At 44.2% G+C, this 24,664-nt stretch overlaps 1 protein-coding gene across 2 annotated transcripts; it reads left to right on the top strand.

Annotated features, from left to right (window-relative positions):
• The first annotated feature begins 2,750 nt into the window (after positions 1-2,750).
• Positions 2,751-22,866, top strand: LOC115327076 (zinc finger protein 830). Of its 2 annotated transcripts, none has more exons than XM_029988005.4 (9): positions 2,751-2,919; positions 3,131-3,230; positions 3,294-3,390; positions 3,459-3,486; positions 3,746-3,885; positions 12,092-12,237; positions 13,902-13,979; positions 16,579-16,655; positions 21,040-22,866. In XM_029988005.4, the coding sequence occupies exons 1-9, from the start codon at positions 2,801-2,803 to the stop codon at positions 21,200-21,202; spliced, it is 948 nt and encodes a 315-aa protein (XP_029843865.2). In that variant the 5' UTR covers positions 2,751-2,800; the 3' UTR covers positions 21,203-22,866. The 2 variants fall into 2 exon arrangements, with proteins under 2 accessions (XP_029843865.2, XP_029843864.2); XM_029988004.4 differs by having other exon boundaries at positions 3,731-3,885.
• The last annotated feature ends 1,798 nt before the right edge of the window (positions 22,867-24,664 follow it).

The raw sequence follows: 24,664 nt of genomic DNA, 5'->3' as shown, positions 1-24,664 counted from the left end.
GTGTCTGTGCTTGGAGGCACCGAAAAATAATTTTGCTGTTCTTGAAATGCGCGAGAAGAACGATATAAGGGTAAGAGATTTGTGAAGATGGGCATGATTGATAAGTTGATTGCATACACAGTGCAAAAGACACCTATATTGCGAGGAACACCTTCAGTATGATGATGCTCCATGGTGATTTTGGAGTGGCTGGAAATTAGAACAACCCTCCTGGAGCTTCAAAAATTTGGAAGAGCCGAAATCGTGATTGTCATGGCAACTGAGACCGATCAGCCAGTCACCTTGCGAGGTTTGGTCAACTGTATGTTAGTATCTATTTCCAGCTAGCAGGCAGGTAAGGCATGGTGCTACTTTCCCAGGACCCACTGAATTTAGGGTGCCCTTACCACATGCATGTGTGGGCAGCATGGCGTGAGTCGTTGGTCATCTGGGGAGGCATGATGCCGATTATATGCAGTGGATAAGCGCATATTGTCACAGTTGGCTTTGCTTTCATAAACATGAGATGCTCGTTGGAAGTGCTCCTGTCTTTTTTGTAATTCCTCACAAAGAAAGGAACCGTCTGAAGAGGGCATCACATCACTGAACAGAAGTGGCAATACACTGAGGCTCAGTCAGCTCAATGTGTTTGTCACGTGGGGAAAAAGATGAGTGTTTGGTCAGCAAATAAAGAAGTAAAGAAACAAAGCATGTTTAGTGAATAAAGATATCTGGTCAGCACCTTAACTTCATTAAAGAAAAACAATGCCTTGCACATTTGGACGTAGTTTATGTAGTCTGCAGTGAAATGCGAAACACCATGCACACAAATGCCCCATTCGTTTGTTTTCTTACAGTGGTATTTTAATATTCCTACCAGTGTTTGCAATGGCTGAAGTCGCGTGCTTTAAAGGGTTTCTTTCGATAAATACTGATAAGCCCTAAAAATGAATCCCCGAACAAGTTTTATCAAAATCGGGAGAGGGGGGGGGGCATCGAAAAGTCTCAAATAGTCCATAAATTTATCGTTGGGTGCCAGTGGCGTAGCCAGGAATTTTGTACGGGGGGGGGGGGGGGGGGGGGGGCGTATGCATGTGCATATTATAGGGTCATCTGGATTTTCAGGGGGGGGGGGGGGGGAAGGCTAGAGTGTTGATAAGCCCCCCCCCCCCCCAGGCTATGCCCCTGCTAGGGTCCAGATCACATGAACGAATGACGTTTTAGCGAACAGCGACATTTGAGCGAATCGTCGTTTTAGCGAATAACGGGGGCGCGTGTTAACCCATCTGCCGCGCTGTGCTTTCGCCGCTTCGCAGCGACAGTCTGCGGCGGCTCATTACAAAAATGTGAACCTAGGCACGTAGCCAGGGGGGAGGCCCATGGGGCCTGGCCCCCCCCCCCCCCTGAAATCTTCTATTTTGCTGGGACCTCCTCTCCCCCTCCCCCTCATACAGCATTTTGTCGTGGGCGGGCCCCCCCCAAAACAAAATTCTGGCTACGTGCCTGTGTAAACCCATTTGGCCCACTCGAAAACGCCGCTTCGCGGCGTCTGACTATTCGCTAAAGTCATTTGGTGAAATGTGGGCGTTCGCTAAAACGTCATTCGATCAAGTGAGTGCCTCCCGCCCCTGCTGGGCACGTTGCATTCTGGGAACCTGTGGACCAGGAGCAGAGCACATATGTATTTTGCTTCCCACTGATTCCCACAATGCATTATGTCGCATTACGCCACAATGAGGCGCTTCAAGTTTTGGAATAAGTTTAAAGTCGTCCCTCACTGAAAAAATCCCAAGCTTCCCAGGAAAAAAAGCCTTTCACCTACAATTTCATTTTGTGTTTATCTCGAACACAACCACACTGCACTGTCTACGTGGTGCTTCTTCGGGAACCGTTCTTCAGCCCATGACACAGACGCACAGATCAGTGCACAGACGTGACACATGATTTTGGGCAGAGGTAGAAACACATTTGATTGGTAGTCATCGCCGCCACGAGGAGCCGGAGGAATGTAGACATGCGCAACAGGACCACAACTCCGGGGAAGGAAAGGAAACTAGACACGCAAGCGTTTGGAACGATGACAAAGAAAGGGCGGTACGAGCATAGGCATGGACTTTTTGTTGACGCACACCAAAAATGCACGGAACCCAAGCCATAAACGCTTCGCTGCAAAGACACCCCCGCGGCCACCAGACCAACCAGACGGCCATCTTGCATGCAGCGAGATCCCGTTTCCGCTAGCATCGCAGAGCCTGGCGGCAGCGTGGTGTAGCCACATTTTCTACTCGTTCGTCGTCATTCGCGAAAGAAGTTTTTTAAAATTCTGTGTAAGCCGTGAGACATGCAGTTGAGAACACCTGAAAATTTTTACGGAAGCGCAGTGCCGTAGAAAAAAGGCACAACTTGTCGAAAGCAAGCTTCGCTGGTCTCGCGGCGTGATCAAAGCCTCCTTGGTGGTATTGCCTTGGCACGCCGAAGTGCTGCGTCTCTGTGCCTTCGCACTCCTGGATACCGATCAAGAATCAACGCTGTGTGGATATGTTTTGCGAGTGCAAAGTGCGTGAAGCTGTATGTAAAGGCACAACTCGTCAAGAGCAAGAGGCGAGCACAGAGACGCATGTACCGCAGAAAAGGCTACAGGCGCGAGCTCTTTACTCTAGGGCACACGATGAGCTGGCGCTTCTAGCCTTCGCTGCGGTACAACCAACGTTGGGTACAACGTAAGGTGAACTGTCTCTCCGTGGGGGCCACAGGTGGGGGCCATCCAGTGCTTCGAAGTTCTAGGTAAACTCGTCGCTATCGCTATGATTTCAAAATAGGCATGGCGGCACCCGGTCTGCGAAAGAAAGTTGTTAGCAAAGATGATTTGAAGCGTTTGATGCGAGAGCGGAAAGAGGCATTAACTCAGTCGTCGAAGAAAATCACGTCACCATATGCAAAATATCCTTTTTGTACGGATTCTAGAAAAGTGGAGATTTGGGCCAGTTGGTTCATTGCAAGCAATGAACCAACTGGCGTCATTAGAGAGGGGGTCTAGAAGGCGTCATTAGAGAGGGGGTCGCTGTGAAGCCTTGCATGGTACGTGCTTACTTGCTTTCGCGGTGAGGTGGTACTTTCTTGTATTTTGCAGTTTCCTTGATTCTTTTAACACATACAACAGCATAGGACAGTTGATGTGTACAGTGTGTGCACTACACATCAAAGGCGAAGCACTCTGGGCTCCTCATATCCTAGGGAAGGCGCACAAACAGGTAAGACAAGCCATAGGAGAGGTTTGGTGTAATCCGAGCATCTCGACAACCTTATGTTTTTAGAACCTACAAGACCTGCAAGATACTTTAAAGGCTCGTCAAACCCAAGGAGAGAGTAGCACCACTAAACGCGGGAACGACCGGTTTGAGGCTCACAAAGGTATGAACCTGGGGAACCTGGGGCTTGTTCTCAATCCGATTGCACTTCAACGTTACTGTATTTTACAGATGGCCCACATACAGGAGAGAATTCCAGGTATGGAAGCATTTCTTTCTTTCCATTGACAGCTTTTTGTCGCAAAGGATAGTGGCTCGCGCTGTCGTCGGTTCATCTGTCATGATGGTGATTTTGGTACTCAAAGCGTATGTAGCGCAGATTAACTGTGGATCATCGCGATTCTGTAAAGTCGTACTTTCTGCCTTTCAACGTTCAGGTATCTTGTAGACGCTTTGTAGGCTTCATTGGCAGTAAGATTTAAATTTTTGTGTCACCCCGTTTGTGTTTATGTTAACAGGGAAAGTCCTCCCCACAAGAGAGCCAAGGAGTCCTCTCTTATTTCTGGCAATTCCTCCGACGATGGCATGGATGTGGGAGACTCAAGCAGTGTACCCAAACAAAGTGCCGCAGAAAAATCTGGATCAGTGCTCCCAAGCGGTGAGTACATGGACCATGAATCATTCCTGGCTTGCAGTTTGCATTGCCCTGGCTTTAAAAAAATTGGGTTGTGTGTATGTTTATACAGCCTAGAACTTGGTCTGCCTCACAGGGGCGACGAGTCTCCCAGCTGTAGATGAGAAATTTAGCCAGTGCGATACAACCGCTAGGCTGGGGTCTTTAACGTGCACCACGCAGTAGTGATACATGACCGCACGCCGGTACGATGCTCATCCAGATCGAAACGGGCAGGGGTGGGTTGCCCTGGCTTAGTTCACTGTGGTACTGTCAAAGACGCAGGGCCTACGTAAAGCGCAGCTGACCTCAACTAATCTCTTGAATCTGTGCATACCAAACTAAGAGTGAATGTAGGCACCTGCAGTTAATCATGTTTACATATATCTTCTGAACGTTTGATTGCCCCAAGTTTCAGTCCCTAAAATAATATGTAATAAAGGACAATGCCACTGTGTATTGTCATTGAAACAGACAGGGGATGTGACACCCATACATGTAGACATCTATATACTTCTGGGATGTGCCATCTACATGTCTAGTAAAGGCATATGTATGCCTTTACTTGACTTTAAAGGGCCGTTGTAGAGGCAGGGTATGCTCATTGCTTGTAATTTTACTTTGGGAGCTATGCCAGCAACACTAGTTTAGTAATAGGCTGTAAATCTAGTTTATTATTTGACATTAAGTGGACACTGTGGTAGTTTCTAAAGTTAATTTTATGGTTCTTGTAACTAGAGGTATATCACACAATAGTAATTGATGTTCATACAAAATTTTCCCTACAAATCAATGAAAGGAGGTTGGGCACGTTGCATTGGTGTCACTCTATGCATAATATAGAGGAAAGGAAATGCATAGGACATTTTACTTGGATGGATGGATTTATGTTAATGGCTCTACCTTTTATAACGGGTGGTAGCTTGCACCACATAGCCTAAAAATTAAAATACACCAATTCCTCCCCCCCTCACTTCTAAGCCAGTTTCCTTCCCCTCTGCATTTTTGTAACTATTAGGGAGTTTTCATAGATAGTTTTCGCCGTCCTGCAATGCTCTCCGCAACCTTGACCGGGGTTCCAGGGCTGACTGCATATTTCTTGATTTCTCAAAAGCTTTCGACAAGGTTCCTCACGCGCTGCTTCTTCATAAACTCCATAAACTTTACATAGATCTTAATATAATCGCTTGGATAGAATCGTTTCTCTCAGACCGTTACCAATTTGTTCACGCTAACGGAACTAATTCTTCAACCTCGCGTGTCAAGTTCGGTGCCCAGCAAGGTTCCGTATTAGGTCCACTTTTATTTGTTATATATATTAACAATCTTCCCACGCATTTATCCTCTTCTATTAGCCTATTCGCTGATGACTGTGTAATTTATAAGGAAATCATTAACGACTCTGACATATCTGATCTTAGACCGATATTAACAACGTCACCCGCTGGTGCGATAATTGGCTTATGGAACTTAACACCTTTAAATGTAAATCTATGAGAGTGTCCCGTCAAAATAACACTTGTCCCTCCTACTGTATTAATAACTCCACCTTGCTTTCTGTGTCAACCTATAAATATCTCGATGTTCATATAACTAACAATCTCTCTTGGAACATTCATGTTGAACATATCACTAACAACGCTAATCGCTTATTAGGCTATATCAGAAGAAACTTTTCCCTTGCCCCTGTTTCACTTAAACTTCTCCTATATAAAACTTTAGTGCGCACCAAACTTGAGTATGCAGGCTCTACCTGGAACCCTGGCGTATCCCTACAATCATCCATTGAATCTATTCAAAATCGCTCCGCACGTTTCATACTTTCTAACTATCACTGTACAGCCAGCGTCACCTCTATGAAAGCGTCTCTATTTTCGCTCAACCTCTCCTTTCATAGAAAAATAGCTTGCCTCTGCTTATTTTGCAAAATTTATCACTCTAACCCAGCACTTCGAACCTCATTATTTTCAGAACCATCATACATATCGCCGCGCACCGATCATCCACTAAAACTAGGAATCCTCTACTGCCTCACCTCCACCTTTTATGCCTCCTTCCTACCCCTGACCTCCGTCGACTGGAATCGCCTTCCCGCATCCGTAGTCTTACTTACTGACGCTGCTGATTTTAAAACCGCCATAACTAAAGTTCTTAATAATGTTCCATAGCGATTCTGTACCTTGTGTTTTGTTTTTTGCGTTTTGTTTTCATTGTTCACTTTATATTGATGTGTAATTCCACTCCTTGAGAGTATAATAAATGAAATGAAATGAATGAGACCTGCTACGACTCCCGGAACTATATAGTCAGGGCCATCGGCGTGCAGGTGCAGTAGCGGCTTCTTCGTTGCAGAGAGCTTAGAGGAGGGGGAAACTTGATCGACGAAAACTCCGTATTGTCAGGCAGTATAGGATATCGCAAGAATGACCTTTGGGGGATCGGGCAAAAGAAATAAGATCATGCACCCGTTGCTTTCTTCCCCAGGCGAGGGAGTTGCTAATTTTCCTCTGGCCAAACTTTATCGGCGTTATCCCAACACCGGATGTACTGGGAGACAGGTTTGAGCCTTTGTGCAAAAGCCACGTGGGAGGGAGTCCCAATTTTCCTCCGCCCCACCTGTCCCCCAGCTGTGCTAGTAATTTCCACCCATCTTCTAACCTCCTCTTTGTGATTGTAATCCTTTTCTCCTCCGTTCTTCCATCCTCGCCAGCCAAACCCAGCACCCTTGCCAAATTCATTACCCTTTCAGGGAGGGCAGGGCAAACCTCCCTAAATCATAGTGAGAGCATCTCGATCTCACTATGGCATATGGCACATACTGTGTCTTTCTTCTAAAATTTAGCTTCATAATACATCTTTTTTTTTTTAACTCCAATCTTGCCTCCAACAGCAAAGAACTTTTCTGTGAATTATCTAACACCTTTTCCTTTCTTATCTCCTGTTTTTTTTTTTTGGCCTGTACATTGTTAAAGCTTATTTTTTCTGCATTCTTCTCTGCCACATTTATTTTTTCTGCTTCTTTCACCCCCTTTTCAGCTGATCTAGTCTGCTCAGCCCCATGACTTGTGTGCAGGCATATAAATGTCAGCTTTTGGGTATGGTTTTTCTATTTTGTGTTTAAAATTTTTATGTATGGAAACTTAAATACCTTCCATGCCCACTGCTTATCGTCTAATTTAGTTAACCTTTCTTTACATTCCAATTTACTAATTGCCTCTCAGCTTTCAAAGGATGGCCAGCTTATGTCTTCCTATACACTCTGTGCGGGAACTATAGGAGGCGCTTTGAAAAACGCGTGTAGCGCCGCTAGCGGAGGAGTTGGCGTTTGATGGTGAAATGCGTTCAGCAGCTGCGGCGCCTTTTCCCGTGCGAAGCTGTGGCGGCGGAAGCGCGCATGGACAAAAACCTTGGTTGGGTGACGTCGCATAAGGGCTTGGGAAGACCTATAAAAGGCCATCTAGCTGTTCTCTGCTTCTAATATATCCCAGGAAATAAATTTAACATATATCAATCACACTGAACGTTGGCTTTTGTCGAGAAACATTCCCGGCTTCTAGAAGGTTAAACCACCACACTTTTTCACAAAATTGATGAGGCATTGATATCCTGAAATTCCACATATCCTGAAAAACCACAGATCCATTGAGTTCAGGGTGGAGAATAAAATCAAGATGGCTTATATTATGATTAAAGCCCCACCAATTTCGCTACAATGATTTTCTGCAGGAGCACCTTTCTCACAAATATCCTTTCCTGCAAAACTAATTTCAGAAATATGTTTTATTATTCTTTGTCTGTAATTTGATGCTGTCCATATGAAAAGAAAAAAAAAGAGTGAATAAAAAGGAGAGGCGAGCTATGTTTTTCTATCTTCCACTTCTTTCGCCAATTACGTGGCATCTTATAAGCATATAAAAATGTGAAGGAAACAAACAAAAACTTGTATGTGTGCACACAGACACCCATACACAGACAGACAAAGTGACTGACTGTGTGAGACAGGTCCAGACAGATCTAAGTGTACATTTAAAGGGGCCCTGCAATTATATTTCAGCGTCTACCTTTTTTGCGGTTTCCACGTCTCTTAGGGGTCGGGCAAGTCAGCGGGCACGGAAAGAGTAACTAAATATCAATGCGTCATATTTTAACCGGACAACACGGAAACCTCCTCCACCGACGAGGGCGACCCGTGGTACCGAAAGCGCGCAAAATGTGACGTCTTTGGTCCTGGGCTTACTACTGGTCAGAGCCGCTAAAAGCTTCTTTTTAGTCGAAATACAATATATAAGTGGCGCGAACCGTTTCAATTATTTATAAAAGTAGTTTTTGTTCGGTATTTTAGATAAAAAAAGAAACAAATGCCGCAACATAAAGTACGGAAAGAAGAATTGACCCGTCGACATACCCGCCACCAAGCGGTGGAAAAGGCGGCACATACTAGAAAAGAGTAGTGGGATCAGGCGCCGACACGGAAAGGTCCCGGATGTACGCAGCGGCGCCGCGGTCGTATGGGCAGGAGGATCCGACCGGCTCCGAGCGTTCCGAAGGCCTTCGGCGAGAAGCTTTGTCTTGCGGTTTGGCCGTTTCACGGTATGGCAGCGCAAAGTAGCTCCCATTCTGAACTGATCTTTACCCCGTGTTTGCTGTCGTTTGTGGCCAATGAAGTGTCATGCCGAATTAGTCTTTAATCGCGCAGCAAATGCAATGAGAGCCACTCTGGCTGCCCGCTGCATACATCCTGTCCAGAACACGCTTTAATGGCGCCCTCTCGCGCCGTCGAAACGGAGTGCGGCAGCCGTGAGCGCTCGATGAGCTCACTAGTTCTTCCCTAGTTCACGGCCACTCTCAAGCAACCGAGGACGTCATGAGGGAGGTTATTTTTTGCTGGTTTTTGTAATTTTAAGTTGCCTATAACTTCTAAAATAAAGGGAATTTCGAGAAAAGAAAAGTTTCACTAAGTTACTACGTACAGTGCGCTCAGGTTCGGTGCAAATTAAAAATGAGTAAAAAAGTCATTGCAGGGCCCCTTTAAGGTTTATCTTGCATCGGTCAGTATATATATATATGTTTTGCCTTACACGAGCTTGCCTTTTTCTTTATGAGATTATGCCACCGCCTTGCGCACTTTAATAAAAGAAGAAAAAGTCACTGTTGTTAAACATAATTAAACATAAACCATAATTTCATGTCGTTGAATTTTTTTTTACTGGGTTCAGCTAAGATACTTTTAATACTTTGTTTGGAACCGACTTCAGAAGCAATGGCAACAGTGGCACCGTGTGCACAAAGCTGATAAAAGAACAATTTGGCGGGAAGGAGCTGTTTCCTTGGAGTTTTCATATAAACCTCGGAGTTACATCTTCTTATTGTGTTATGCTGAAGTATTACAGCAAATAAATCTTTCTTAATAACCAAACAAATCCAGCCTACCTTCAATAACGGCCGCGCAGTGGTGTGTCGGTCATGTCGCACAAAGTGTATAGACCTTTTCATTTTAGTAGTTGCCTCACCGGCGGACAGAGGGCACTGACACACTCAGCGCCATTAGGTTGCTTCAATTTGGTAGGTTTCGGTTTCAACATGAACGTGGCTATTTGCTGTTTTACTTTGTTTTTGCTTAATTATGTGCTACGATATTTTTTTCCTTGTAGCACACTACCAATGAAACACTGGTATTGAGCAACTTTGAGGACTACGAGGTGTATTTTAGCCTAAATTGCGGGCTTTTTTTTACCAACTCCTCTGATGATATGGTCGGCTGCGAAACGCCTGACTGATGTACATGAAAGATTAGTATCGTCTACTGCCGTACTCGATGGCACCAGCTTCCAGAAAAACAAACTATAATGAAGAGACTAACACGTGAATGTAAAGAAGCACATCGACAGCTTGAATAGCAATGTGCTGAAACGGCTGGAACAGAAGAACTCGCGAGTTTACTGCTCACTGTTCGGTTTTCGTGGGCACCCAACCATCAGCAAACTTCGCAGGCGAAAAACGTATCGTGCAATGATGCAGATAACTGATATAAACAAGTAGTATCGACTCGGCCTCTTTTTTTTTTTTTTTAATTCAGTACTCGAGCATGTTTTTACAGGCCGGGTAGAAAATCGCTTAAATTATCAACCCTGCTGAAGTACTCATAAGCAGCATTTCGCGACATTGGCCCTAGGAAATAAATGTTTATATGAACATTTGCTTACTCAAGATATAATTAAGTGACAGGCCAGTCCAATTAAATCTCGCATTTGTATTCCCCAATATTGGCCAAATAAAATTAAAGGACGCAGGAGGAGAAATACCTCGGAACGTTTGGCCGAATTCTAGTGCTAGGCACCACTTCACGGACCTGTGTGAACAAATATTTGTTCACACAGGTCCGTATGAATGTGTGTTACATATTCCGTGTGAACCTGTGTGAACATGTGTTACATATTCGCTTTGTAAACTACGGCGTCGCCAGCCACTAAAAGTGAGCCTCTACTCGCCATCGACCATCCTGGACTCAATTGTGATTGTTATGCAGCCGGCTCTTTTTTCTTTTTTTTCGGCGGATCATTTTGCGTATTTTAGACACTGGAAAAACATAAAACAGCGTACGCAAAAAAAAAAAAAGCGTCGCCATTATTGCGAATGCGCCGAACCCAGACCGCGTTTTGTATTTGCAAATACAAACAACGTTATTTCTTTGTGCATGCTATTCTAAAACTCGCTATTGTTAAGTGTCTGTAGCAGTTTCTTACATGGGAAGTCCCAACCTTTGTATTAAAAAAAATTAAGTCAATGATACTGGTTATCAAAATATAATCAATAAATCAGTTAAACGAATGTAGAAATGTGCGCGAGCACGGTATACAATTTCTTAAACTTCATAAGTAAACCGACCAACCGAATGTTTACGTCGAAAAAAAAAAAAGATTGAGTACCTCATACACCTGTAGGTGTGATATTATGAAGATACAAATCACCTGATGTTGCCGTACCATTACTTCTAGCCTCAGATAAAATACAAGTTAAACGTTCGTTAAATGAGTTTTCTCACATAATCAAAAGAAACTGTTTTCGAAATATTATGAATACAAAGAGCGATACTTTCAGGAAGTACAGATAGTCTCCTTGCGCCGACTATTCTTGACGACTTCCGATTCTAAATAAGCGATATAAATATACGCGCTTCTTGCTGAGTATGTTCCGCCACTATTAGCAAAAACAAACCTCAGTTGTCATAAGGACCTTTGGACCGTCGTGATGTCTTAGTCGTCGAGTAGACATATTGGACTACAGTTTCCAAAGTAAGGCAAGGAAGTGCAGTGAAACACGACGAAAAACACGAATACAACGCGTCCGCCAAGGCGCGGAAGGGAGAGCGGAGCAGTAAGTTGAAGCAACCTAATGGCTGCCGCGTCACGTGATTCCAAGATGGCAGCGCCCATGCGAGGGAGGATGAAAAGGTCTATACGTCCTCATGTGTGTTCCCACGTGTGCCTATAGTCCGTTGCAACTCAAGAAAGTAGGGCGAGGGTAAGACGGGCAGGGGAGGAGGAAGCAGACGATACGCTAAAGAGAGAAGGAGGTTTCCCCCTCTCTTCTCCAGCGTTCCGTCTGCTTCCTCCTCCCTGGCCCGTCTTACCCTCGCCCTACCTTCTTGAGTTGCAACGGACTATAGTGCCCATCCTCTTTTGTCAAATTTTCAGTTCTAATTGAACCTCTGGCTTCATGCACTGTATCCCATTGCCAAAAGACAGTCTTGTCACCATCACTCCTTTTCATATAGCTCTGATAACTCAATTCCAGTGCCTTAAGTTTTATATTAGCTAAATTTCTTTGCCTTTTTTTTTATGTTCCTGTAGATATTTGCTTTCCTCATTGATCCATGCTCCCAGATATATGTATTTTACTATGTGGTCTATTGCAATGTCTTGCATATTCAGGGGTTTCTCTTTTCGTCATTAAACACAATTACTTCAGACTTGTCACTACTAAAACCCAGGCCCAAGCTGCCCCCTTCCTCTCCACATATTCAAGATAGTTCCTGCTAAGTACCGTAGTTTTCTGCTGTGAGTACAATGTCTTCTGCATACAGCAGTCCTGGTATTACTTGTATTACATTTTCCTTCCTTCTTGTCTGCAGCATTTTTTCTCTCTCTCTCTCTTTGGAATGGATACTTATGAATAGGTACCTCAATTACAGATTTCTTTGAGGTGCCTATGGCTCCACCTAAACAAGTTCTCCCCAACTCAACTTCAGTACCGAAATCCCAATGTCCTGAAAAGAAAAGAAAGGCAGCGGAGGCCTTACCTGAAGGCTTCTTCGATGATCCAGTGCTAGATGCCAAGGTGGGAATATTGGGATTTGTGAAACTCACTTTTATATCATGTCTCATTTTCCTTGGTATTTGAGTTTTCATATAACATTTATACTCCTATAGCAGCTCTTCGTGGTTGTTTGTGTCTAGCTGTGCCCAGCAATTTATTGGAAAATATGGGGCGAACCGACAAAAGCTGGGATGCGAGCGCCTTTCCGGGGAAGGTGCTGATACAGCATTGGGATGAGCATGACCAAAACCAAAGCATTGAGGCACCTTGCATGCTCAATGCTCGAATCTTTCCCAATACAGTGTAGACCGCATATAACGTACGTCGCGGGAGTCGCGAAAATCCGCACTATAAGCGGTACCGCGCTATAACCAAAACATCAATTTTTTAGGCCAAAATACATGCCATCAGACAACTTACCTTTGTAAAAGAATTTATTTTATGTTAGATGAAAAATAAAGCTTAGTTTGAGGAAAGTCTTTATTTCACCAGACTAGTACACTTTTCTCTCAAGTGTGTCACACATTTTGAAAGAAATGAGTGACTCTTGCCTGGCGCAGCCTTTTAACGGCGTTGCGGGTTGCGGACGGACGTTGCGAGCGTTCAGGATTGCTAACCCTAATCACTTTTCTCCGGCGATGAAAACGCGTGAGAATTCTCATCCTTTATACGGTAGGCGCCAGTAATACCTTCAACTTGAGCACAGGCATGAAATGCTCCAAATAAGAAATCTGGACGATGTTCGAAAAGGCAAATGCTTAGAAAGCACCACTGTAGTCGAAGTAAACAAACACGACGACACAGGCGTTTCTGCCGTCTTGAGAGTGCCGTTACAACATCGCCGCACAAGTAGGTGGATCTTCCCTTCTAGTTCGTGCTGGGTTATCATAGCGACACACAACGAAAATTCACAGTCAAGGATAGCGCTTTTACGCGGAACGATTAGCTTCCACCACGCCGTCTACGTCGACGATCACAACCGATGCCATGTTCGCGGATAGAAGCAGCCAGCCCGCGACCGGCATGCAACGCGCGCTAACACTTCTCCTCGACCTGCGATTGGTCTGTCGTTGCGGTTGTTTTCCAACGCAGCGGAGGGACGCACGCACGTGAACAACACGTGCGTGTGTCCCTCCGTCGTTATGGCAACTGAAGCCTCTCTCTTCGCTTCTCCCCGCTTCTTCGAGCAACCTCCTTGCCCCGCGAGTGCCGCTTACAGCTCGCGCCGTTATCTAGTGTCGCACAGGGAAGCGTGCTCGCAGCGTCGGTCAGTCGGCGCGCTGTTCCAAAAACTGCACTATAACAGGTATTTCCCTTCGCGCGCCTGCATTTTAAGCGGTATGTAATTACAAGAGTTCTATGGGAGGCCAACCGGTGGTTTAAAAAAGCCGCGTTATACCCGGTCCTGCACTATAAGCGGTTACGTTGTAAGTGGTCTATACTGTACTACACAGCCCTGTGCCTAAATGTGTACAATGACTGCAAAAGAGAAAGCATTTCCTAGCAAGGTATAAAGAACCCGAGTTTTTACTGCAATGTGAAATTTTGGCATCATATAACTTACTGAAAGTTTCACTAGTCTTGTTTCTTATGTGTTTAATATTGATAATATATAATTATGAAATCAACAGCTATTTTATCCATCTCACTCTTACATGTTGTGTATCACATACTTCATTTTACAGGCAAGAAATGTGGAGTACAAGGACCCTATCGAAGAAGAATGGGAAAAGTTTCAGAAAGAAATTGCTGAAGAAACAAATGTAAGATTTTAATCATTGTGTCTTATGGTCAGTAACTTTTCAAGAACAAGCCACTAAGAAACGAGAATCCCTAAAGCATATTCCTTGGGCTACACTTTGACATTGCTTTCTCTTGTGTACTATATTGACACACCAAAATAACGAGTATGACAGAACAGTTGTTTTTTACTGCGATAGTGTGGTTGTTTTATTATTTGCCACTCCTTATGTCTTGAGTGCATTGCCAACAAGCTTTCAGTGCTGCAAGCACAATAAGGTTTTTTGAAAACACTAGAATAAAGCAAATTATGCCAGGCGAATTTTAATTACTGGTTGTGTACCTTTCCGAATAATGAGACCTGCAACACTCGTTTTGACCTTTTGCTGTGCCTGCAATCCGAGCAACCCTTTTATCTACGAATTTGTCCAAAAGTTCAGAGACGGGCACCTAAGCTTTACATTCCAGTCATAGTCTGGACCAGAGTTTCAGAAACTAACTGTTTCTGAAACTCTTAAAATGTTCACCTTCAAGTCTTCCAGAAACTAACAGGTATGCCAAGAAAGCATGTGGGGCTGTTCGTGCTCATATTATTTGCAATAGTGCTCCATACCTGCACGAACATACCGTAAAAGACCGAGCAAGCGCTGACACAAAAGTTGGAGATAATCACAAAGAAATGGGGATAAGCACTTGTTAGGTTCAGGAGCAGTAGGGCCACATGGCAGAATAGGCCCTTGTTTGACCCGATGGAACATTATTAGTGACGTGCGCGACCAAAAGCGTCGCTGTGGTAGCGATTCGCGATTGGCCAAACACTTACTATGATGCCTTTATTTGGATTGATTTTTCTTTAATCGACGGAAATCAGCGTTATGTCAGAGTGTCAACTGCAACGATGTTGGTTTAAGGATGCGAGGTTTCCAAGCTTCCATTGTTATTTTTACACACGCCCTCGAACTTGTAGCTCACAACTAATGATAAGTAGTCAAGATTACAACTCGTGACTCATTACAACTCATGATTACGTCACAAAGAGAAACCATGAGGGCGCCTTTGAAACATCTCGGCGCTAATAGGAGTGGTACAGTGGTCTGGCAGGAACCTTAAAGGGGTCATGAAACAATATTGGGTTGTACTTTGCAGAGTTGTACTGCTCCTAGTCTGGCCCAAGTAAACTCGCACAGACCGCCGCTGATTCAGAAGCTTCTTTGTCGCGGTGAAATTGCGAAGATAAAGGAGGACTATTCCTTTCAGTCTTGCCTTTGCAAAGCTTAATGACGTAATTGTGGAATCGAAACCACACGCCTGACGGCAGTCGAGCGCGGCTCATGGATTGGACATGAGAGCTGCATGAGCACTTGGCTTCGGCTCGTAACAATCAATACCTCGGCGGACACTTGGATAGTGACTCGTTTCCAACCACTGTAGTGATGAGAATAGCCAAACTCTAACAATACCTGGAACTCGGCATGCGTTTTCTATTTTGCCAACTTCATGTTGATGGCATAGGATAAGCACCAGGCCATGTGGTTGCTTGTTCTGGCTTGTTGGGGGGATGAACGACGTTCATATTTCTCAAATTTTTTTTTGCAACTGCCATTGCCAAGAAAGAAAGGCTAAGGCAAGTTTAGTCAGTTATTATCATTAGGAAGTGATTCTAAGTAGTATTTAGCGAAAGCAGAAAGAATTGTTTCAAGGCTACTTTAATTTTGAATGCAGCTGGACTGCTCTCGCTATGCCGGCTTTGCACTTGTGCTCCCTCTCCTGTCTCCACCACTTCGCACCTGCACATGTGTTTAACGCTTCACTGCTTTGCATCGGCTTCTTGGAGATGCAGGTGACATAGAGGAGCACTTCAGTCAGCTTTTTAGGCTCACAAGCTTGCTGGGGTGGGCGCTTGATATGTTGTTCGCCTAAATTTCAAATGTTGTTCGCCTATATTTCACATTTTCAAAAGTTGATGGTAGGTGCTTATCAACATATGCCTGGTATTCTGCCTACTGTAATATATTCGAAAGAAATGCCCATTACTTTTATTTGTTAATTTTTATCTTGGAAATTGGTGTCTCTGTAGTATTTGAACTATCTGTGGCATGAGACTTTTGACAGTGATAGTGATTGCATCTTTAATGACTCAGAAGAGGTCTCTATCTTTCTCTATCTCTCAAATAACTATGGCATGCTATGGTCTTATGCATGTATGAGTGGATGATGATCAAAGTTATCCCCATTTTCAACCCAGTTTGGTTCTTTGGAGAAGGGGGTGGGGGAGAGGCATTATTTGGGAAATATCGATAATCTCAGCTTCCACCATCTCTTTTTAAATTTTTTTTGCAAGAAGTTTTATTTTTAGTATATTTAAAAACAGGCTGTAATTGCATTGCCCATTTGAGAAAAAGGAAACTAGGCAGGTTAGCTTTTCTATATCACATTTAGCAGCGAAATACGCCATGACGTTAAAACTAGAGCCTTTAGAATTGAAAACGTTTAGCCCAAGAAGCTGTTAAGGTTAACCCTGGCTTCCTGAATATAGCCAAGAATGATTGTGCTGTGTCTGTCAACTTGCAAAGCTATGAAGTTTTGTGTGAGCACTCCCTGACAAAATGTTTCCTTTTCCAGGTGTCAGAGGCTATCATGGCTGAAGATGTTGAGGAGAGCAAAGTGGAGCGTGACATTGAAGAGATAGATGAGCAAATGTATGTACTTTCTTTTTATTTTGTGTGCATATGATGTGCTTACAAAGACACCTCCAGTTTCGTGTGAACACTGGACAGGGATTAAATGTAGTGTATTGTCACGAATGAAAACGGTGTTGAACTGAAATGGGAATGCTTAAATTTAAATGAGGCGCACTTGGGCCGCAAACTTAAAACAAAAAAAATCATGCGTCATTCCACTCTGAAAGTGGATGACTAGCGAAGCTGCTGGGCACATGACACAGACGTGACACAGAATTTTGAAGGTTTGTACAAACACATTTATGGTCTCGATCAGTGGTCATCGTGACAAGAGATACGCACACACATTTATTGTTGTCTTGATCAGTGGTCGTTATTTCACGTGGATGACTATCGCCACCCCGAGCAGCCGGAGGAAACTAGACACACGAGATGGGACCGCCACCCGGCAGAAAGTAGACAGGTGCGACGGGATCGCCGCCCCGGGAGAGAAAAGGAAAGGAAACTAGGCATGCAAGCGCTTAAAACGACGGCAAAGAGAGGGCGGTGCAAGCGTAGACATGGCCGACGCGGGTCGCACAGTGGCAAATCTTTGAGAAACCTTTATTATCTACCTGAGAGTCTACTAATTGTGAAAATGGTGCCTATTGATAAATAATCTACTGAACAGACCTATTGCTATATTACCCAAGGAGAATGCAGGGAATGGTGTTCCACGTGCCGCACGTGCCGGCGTCTGCAGCAACATAGCTGTAATTGTTCTAAAGCAAAAGCCTAAAACAAATGGCATCTTGCACGCACGTTTGTCAACACTTTATTTTGGTTATTTAGTTCTAATCTTTTATGCGGGGAAGGCATGCGCATGCGGCGGTGCGAGCATAATTTTTTGTTGACGCTCAAGAGACATCCACGAAACCCTAGTCATAAACAGCTTTGCTGTAAAAAAGGTACCGCGCATACCGCAACAATGACAAGGTATGACCGAAAGGTATGACCGAAAAGACGAAAAGGTACCGCGCATACCGCAACAATGACAAGGTATGACCGATCCAAAGCAACCTGTACGGTTTCTTTTGTACACACCCTATGTTCAGGAAGGTTCGAACCCAGAATACATGAAGGTTATTGAGAATGAACTGGAACTTTCCAGAAGTGCAATGCTTGGTAAAATAAGGCAGTGCTAACAGGGTTTGAACCCTGTACCTCTGCATGTCAGCCGTGTGTGCCGTTAACTCCGCCATATATGCAGCAGTATTTATTTAGTTCTTGACAAGATTTAAATATGGCATACACACTTTCAGACCCTGGGTTGTGAAACCAAATCATTAGCTTACAAGCTATTAACCCTATCAAATCAGATGGTTTAACTATCTTTAAAATTATTAACTAGCCGATCCCAGATTTAGAACAGATCAATGTTCAGACTTATCCGGTTGGCGTAAATCATTAAGCAAAAATTGTACAACGATCACACAACGTGATGCGCTTAGACAGCGTCAACTGTGCTGCTTATTCAACGACATGACGATGACAATCAATTGACATTGTGCCAATTGTGTGTCATACGGCGATCTGATATTGAAATGACGTTGTGTTGATATAGCGTCTATACGTTGATGAGTAAATGATTTTAAAGGGGTGCAGAATCAAAACTTGAAATATCCGCGGAACACTTCGAAATTGGTGAAATATGATACATGATGTCCATAAAAATCACACCTTGGATTTTCAGCGAATGGCTATATTTTTTTTCCAATCAAAAAAAAAAAAAAAATTGGGTTGTGTGTGTGTTTATACAGCTTAGAACTTGGTCTGCCTCACAGGGGCGACGAGTCTCCCAGCTGTAGATGAGAAATTTAGCCAGTGCGGTACAGCCGCTAGCCTGGGGTCTTTAACGTGCGTCACGCAGTAGTGATACACGACCGCACGCCGGTACGATGCTCATCCAGATCGAAACGGGCAGGGGTGGGGCTCGAACCCAGGATTCCTGGGTTCTGCAGCGCGAGCTTTCGCTCCACGTGCTCCGAGCTGGTGTGCGCTAGACCACTCGGCCACCGATCCCCCTTTTTTTCTTTTTTCTTTTTTTCCAATCAATAAATTCTGGGGAGCGCTTCAAAATCAGTTTTTAAGGCGGCACATTGCGTCTCGGCATATTTGCCCATGACATCGCGCTTGCAACGTCACGAGCCCATAAATGGCCAAGGGTACCGTAATTACGACCGGCGCTACTAGGTGGCGCCAGCTTTATCGTCAACCAGTTACAATCCCGCCAAGTGGGAATACCTGAGGTAGGGTGTACTAGAACTGAGAGGTGTTCCAAGCGCCGCTTGTTCCCACGCACCTCCATTGGACATGCCGTGTCATGGCGCTGCTCCTGGTGGGCCCGTGACGTGAGACATTCCAACGTATTAGAAAATTGTTCTATTCGTTTTAAAATTGCTTTTCTTGTGTTTAGGGACGAAAGACTGGTGTTTGTGAGCTGCTGTCATAAAGGAGACCACGTCTACACAAAGAAATAAATGCTAAAATTTCACTTCCGTACCACTTTAATGTCCATGATGTCTTTTCCCGCTAAATTTAACGGGGAAACTGAATTGGTGCATTGGTCATGTGACGTCAACTTTGCTGCTAAATTTAGCGGGGAACCTGAATTCGCCTGTAGGTCCCGTGACATCAAGTCACGTGACATCCATTTTCCTGCCAAATTTAGTGGGGAAACCGAATTGATGCATAGGTCACGTGTTGTCAGTTTTTCCGCTAAATTTAGCGGGGAAACTGGATTGGTGCATAGGTCATGTGACGTCAACTTTTACGCTAAATTTAGCGAGGAACCTAAATTTGTCTAAAGGTCACGTGACATCAATTTTCCCACCAAGCATAGCGGGGAAGCTGAATTTGTGCATAGGTCACATGACATAAATGTTTCTGCTAAATTTAGTGGGGAAACTGAATTGGTGCATAGCTCACTTGATGTGAATTTAGCGGGGAAACTGAATTGGTGCATAGCTCACTTGATTTGAATTTAGCGGGGAAATTGAATTGGTGCATAGGTCATGTGACACCAATTTTTCCTCTAAATTAAGTGGGGAAACTGAATTAGTGCATAGGTCACGTGATGTCAATTTTTATGCTAAATTTAGCAGGGAAACTGATTTGGTCTGTAGGTCATGTGACAAATTTTTCCGCTAAGCGTAGAAACTGAATTGGTGCATAGATCATGTGACACCAATTTTTCCTCTAAATTAAGTGGGGAAACTGAATTAGTGCATAGGTCACGTGATGTCAATTTTTATGCTAAATTTAGCAGGGAAACTGATTTGGTCTGTAGGTCATGTGACAAATTTCTCCGCTAAGCGTGGAAACTGAATTGGTGCATAGGTCATGTGACACCAATTTTTCCTCTAAATTAAGTGGGGAAACTGAATTAGTGCATAGGTCACGTGATGTCAATTTTTATGCTAAATTTAGCAGGGAAACTGATTTGGTCTGTAGGTCATGTGACAAATTTTTCCGCTAAGCGTAGAAACTGAATTGGTGCATAGGTCATGTGACACCAATGTTTCCTCTAAATTAAGTGGGGAAACTGAATTAGTGCATAGGTCACGTGATGTCAATTTTTATGCTAAATTTAGCAGGGAAACTGATTTGGTCTGTAGGTCATGTGACAAATTTTTCCGCTAAGCGTAGAAAGTGAATTGGTGCATAGGTCATGTGACACCAATTTTTCCTCTAAATTAAGTGGGGAAACAATTAGTGCGTAGGTCACGTGATGTCAATTTTTATGCTAAATTTAGCAGGGAAACTGATTTGGTCTGTAGGTCATGTGACAAATTTTTCCGCTAAGCGTAGAAACTGAATTGGTGCATAGGTCATGTGACACCAATGTTTCCTCTAAATTAAGTGGGGAAACTGAATTAGTGCATAGGTCACGTGATGTCAATTTTTATGCTAAATTTAGCAGGGAAACTGATTTGGTCTGTAGGTCATGTTACAAATTTTTTCCGCTAAGCGTAGAAACTGAATTGGTGTGTAGGTCACGTGACCGGAATTTGACAGGAAACTGATCTATGCATAGGTCACGTGACATCAATTTTTCCGCCAAATTTAGCGGGGAAACTTAATTGGTACATAGGTCGCATGGCGTGAATTTTTCCGCTAAATTTAGCGGGGAAACTGAATTGATGCATAGGTCATGTGACATCAGTTTTTCTGCTAGCGGGGATACTGAACTGGAGCATAGGTCACGTGACTTACATTTTTGCGTTAATTTTAGCAGAGAAACTTTTCGTTTATGCTCACGCCATCGAAAAACCAGGGACTGGCCACTAACAGCCGACGCTGTAAAAGATTCAGAGGTGGTTCAAATGTCTTGGCAGTGACAATTATAACCATTATTTTTCAGCCACAACTGGCAGAGGGTAGAGCAGCTGCAGCAGAGGAAGGAGGAGCTCATGAAAAATGAAGCCAACGCAATGGAGCAGAATGATAACAGCGACAGTGACATTGATGAACAGCAGTTTGACGAGTACCTCAGTTGGCGGGCCAAAGGTGTTTGGAAACAATGACACAGACCGTTTCATCGACCAACGACTGAATCCTCATCCACTTGCTGTGCTTCCTGACAGAGCTCAGTGGACACACTGAGCTCTGCCAGTTTCCTAAAGCCATTCAATAAGCCAGACCGTGTGATCGAACCTTCAAACCTTTGCATGGAAGATCTAGAAAAGTTGTGCGACTTCGGAACTGAAGCAGATCAAGAAGGTTGCAAGCACATTATCATCTCATCTCTCTCAATGAAATGGCAGTGACATGGGCTCGTAGATTTTGAAGTATTTTAACCAGTGGCGTTCCTCAGTCCATATGAAATATATTGGTGAAGGAAGGGAACAGGGTGTGTAGTGACCGGGGAAATTGGGAATTGTCAGGGAAATTTTAATTACCGGGAAAGATCAAGGAATTGTCAGGGATATTGCCAAAAAGCGAGTCCGGTGGGAAAATAAGCCGGAAAGGCCTTTGAGTGCCCTGAGCAAAGACTTGAGAACTTGGGGGCAAAAAAATAGGCACTAAATCCTGTTTAGAGCAGAGCGCAGGCTCTATTCACCTGATGTAGAGTGTGCTACCCGATGCAAAGGGGACAGCCGACAAATCCAGTCCAAGCTTTGGTTTAGACTGGATTGAGGGCGCGACACTAGGCTAGGTCCAGTTAGAGCTACTAGATTTTGTAACAAATAGGAAAGCTGCAGACCCCAATCCAATCAAAGTATCCGGAAGTATCTGGCGGCCAAAGTATCTGGCGGCCATGCTGCCATTCACAATGTTACTCGATCATCTCAGTCGGCAGACTCCCACGGAGAGCGTGATCCTGTATAACGGTACAAGACATGCGCTGACACACGTCAGTTTGCGCTGATAACCTCTAAATTCGGAAATGCTGCTTGAAGCGTCATCCTTCTCGCCTGCTGCGGCCGTGTCTTGAACTGCTGTTCCAAGACGCGCCGCAGCGAGCAAGAAGGTTGGCGCTTCAAACGGCGTTAGCCTGGCTGAGGGGTACGAAAAGGGATCACACTCTTCGTGAGAGTTTGCCAACTGAGTTGATCGAGTAACGTTGGCCATTCGGTGTGGTCGAGCAGTTGGGCGTCGTGTTTTCATTGTGTTTCCGGAAGTGGCCTCTTCACTGACGATGTCGGCGGCAAGAAAGTACTCGTTTAATCCGAACTGGACGAACCCCAATATTTCGAAATACGCAAGTTGAATTGAGCCCATGCAAAATTATCCTCACAGTGCTCAATGCTTAATGCCTCGTATTGTAATGGTCTTATATATCTAAACACCCCTACAGTGGTCAAGGAATTTCGCCTTAAATTGTCAAGAAAAACTTAGAAAAATCTGGGAATTTCCAAACAATAATTTGCTCAACACCCTGATAAATGTTTGCAGCAAAAGATATTAGGAGATACCAGTAATATTTTTATTATTTATTTTAAGAGAACCATCCAATAAGAAACCATCATTATATTGAGATCTATTTTTGTTGGTCCCGACCTGTTCCATTTCTTTGTAGGTTGCTGAAGTACAGCCACAGAGGAATCATTGTTCATATTTTTCATCATCGGGAATCATCACAAATAAGGTTATCACATGTTCCTCACCCTTGGGCTGTTGTTGATTTGACAGCTGGCACCTATTTGTACATTACAGTGGTACAATAAAAAAAATAAGACGTTTACAACTCCTCGTAATGCCGAATTAGAGCGCAGCTCTTGAGGAGGAGGAAGGGATGGTCTGAAGGGGACGATATGCCCCTCCTCCTCTTCCATACCCTCTCCTCCCTCATCTCCTCCCTTGCTCCTTGCCTCCTCCATCCTCCCTCCTCCTCCCTGCCGCGCTGTGGTGCATTATGGGGAACGTACCATAATGCACCACGCGGTTACGCCGCCGCTGCTCAAGCCGAAAGCAGGCGCCTACAAGCTGCGATTTAAAAAAAAAAAAACAACTTCAGTGGCACATTATTTGATTTTTTGTTTGTAGAGGGAGAGAAAGACTGGAAAAATTTAGAAGTTTGTCTGAACCAGTGGCATAACCACGATATATTCTCGGGGGGGGGGGGGGGGGGGGTGCTTGTTTAAAACAGCGGCTAACCCCCTTCCAAAAAGAAAAGGGGGAAAGCAATAAAAAAAAAAAAGTAATAACACTACAAGGACAGTGTTGCCAGATTGGGCTATATATAGCCAAATTGGACTACATTTTTTTCTAGTTGGCGTCAAAATGTTGTGTTTGGCTATGTGGCTATTTTGGGCTATTTCTAAGAATGCGGCGAACTTTTGTCGCACCTCGAGTTCGACGCCGAACTTTGAGGTTCGGCTAGTTAATTTTTAAACTTTTAATCAGTTTCGAAAAAAAATTGTTTCTCTTTTGGCTAGTCGAGAGGAGAGAGAGGAAGGAGAAAGGCTTCAAACTTCTACGAACTTCGGGGTTTTCACAATGCGCAGTGAAGCAATGCTTGCAGAGTTCATGCGGTTTCCCTACAGTGCAGTGGAGCAAGCCAAACAGATTGCATTATAACCTCAGGCCCAGTAGCGTGCCTTCAACCCGGACGCATATGGCTCTGCCCGGACGTAGACTGAACTTTCCGAACACTGCTTTGGCGCCCATTGTGAGAATTTTTAGGCACCCAAGTTTGTAAAAATGAGATGTCCGCAGTTTTACCGCGAAACAATTGACTACCTTCCAGTCGTTGTCCACCCCAAGAAAGGACGCACAATTAAAATTAGCGTGAACATGAATGGGTGACACCAATATTCTTCACAAAGAAAGAGAGACGGGGGGGATATCGTAAGGACCTCAGATATGGGGTTCTGGTGTGAAATACATAGTGCTCTGACTGTTCTGCGTCTGTATTTTGTTCTTTTACTGTATGATCATACCTCCCGGGCTTCACAATAAAGCTGTCTGTGTGTTTTGTACTTTTGAAAACCTACGAAGGAAGGCCCAGTTTTGTACGGATTTTTATTCTATCGAAGCTTTTCTTGACAAATTCACAAGGAACGTAATGTACACAAAAGGAGGTGCATCTGAGGGTTGAAACAAAGATTGGAACGTGTATTGCATGAGTGTGAGAAATCATCAATATAAGGCTTAAAACCCATTGCTTTGAGTCTTGGCTATTTTGGGCTATATTTTTTTTACGGCTTTGGCTATATTTGGGCTATACCTCCCAGTCATTTGGCGGTTTTTTGGTGGGACCATTTGGCAACACTGTACAAGGAGTGCCTCGAGTGAAAGCTCACACCATGTGTTCCGGCCTCACAACCGCCGTGTCGTGTGGTGTACGTTTGATGCCGGTGGCAATCAGTTCGTCGAACGACCTTTCATGGACAAATCGTTTCGTCGACACTGCGATGTTTCATCGACAGATCGTTTCGTGGAAACGAGCACCCGCTCGTTTCATCGACAGATGTTGCGACGTTTCGTCGACAGCTCGCTCTCCCAGCTCCTGGCTCCGCCAGCTGCACCTCCTCGCGACCTCT

Source organism: Ixodes scapularis, unplaced genomic scaffold, assembly GCF_016920785.2.
Source record: "Ixodes scapularis isolate PalLabHiFi unplaced genomic scaffold, ASM1692078v2 ptg001017l_1___fragment_2___debris__unscaffolded, whole genome shotgun sequence".
Taxonomy (NCBI): domain Eukaryota; kingdom Metazoa; phylum Arthropoda; class Arachnida; order Ixodida; family Ixodidae; genus Ixodes; species Ixodes scapularis.
This window is presented reverse-complemented; position numbering and strand designations above follow the sequence as displayed.

What these genes read in the sequence shown, in the direction of transcription:
- LOC115327076 (XM_029988004.4), top strand. Translation starts at nt 2,801, where the DNA reads ATGGCGGCACCCGGTCTGCGAAAGAAAGTTGTTAGCAAAGATGATTTG. An exon ending in CATACAGGAGAGAATTCCAG is followed by an intron (nt 3,487 to 3,730) that starts GTATGGAAGCAT and finishes TCACCCCGTTTG; the next exon opens with TGTTTATGTTAACAGGGAAA. An exon ending in TGGATCAGTGCTCCCAAGCG is followed by an intron (nt 3,886 to 12,091) that starts GTGAGTACATGG and finishes CCTCAATTACAG; the next exon opens with ATTTCTTTGAGGTGCCTATG.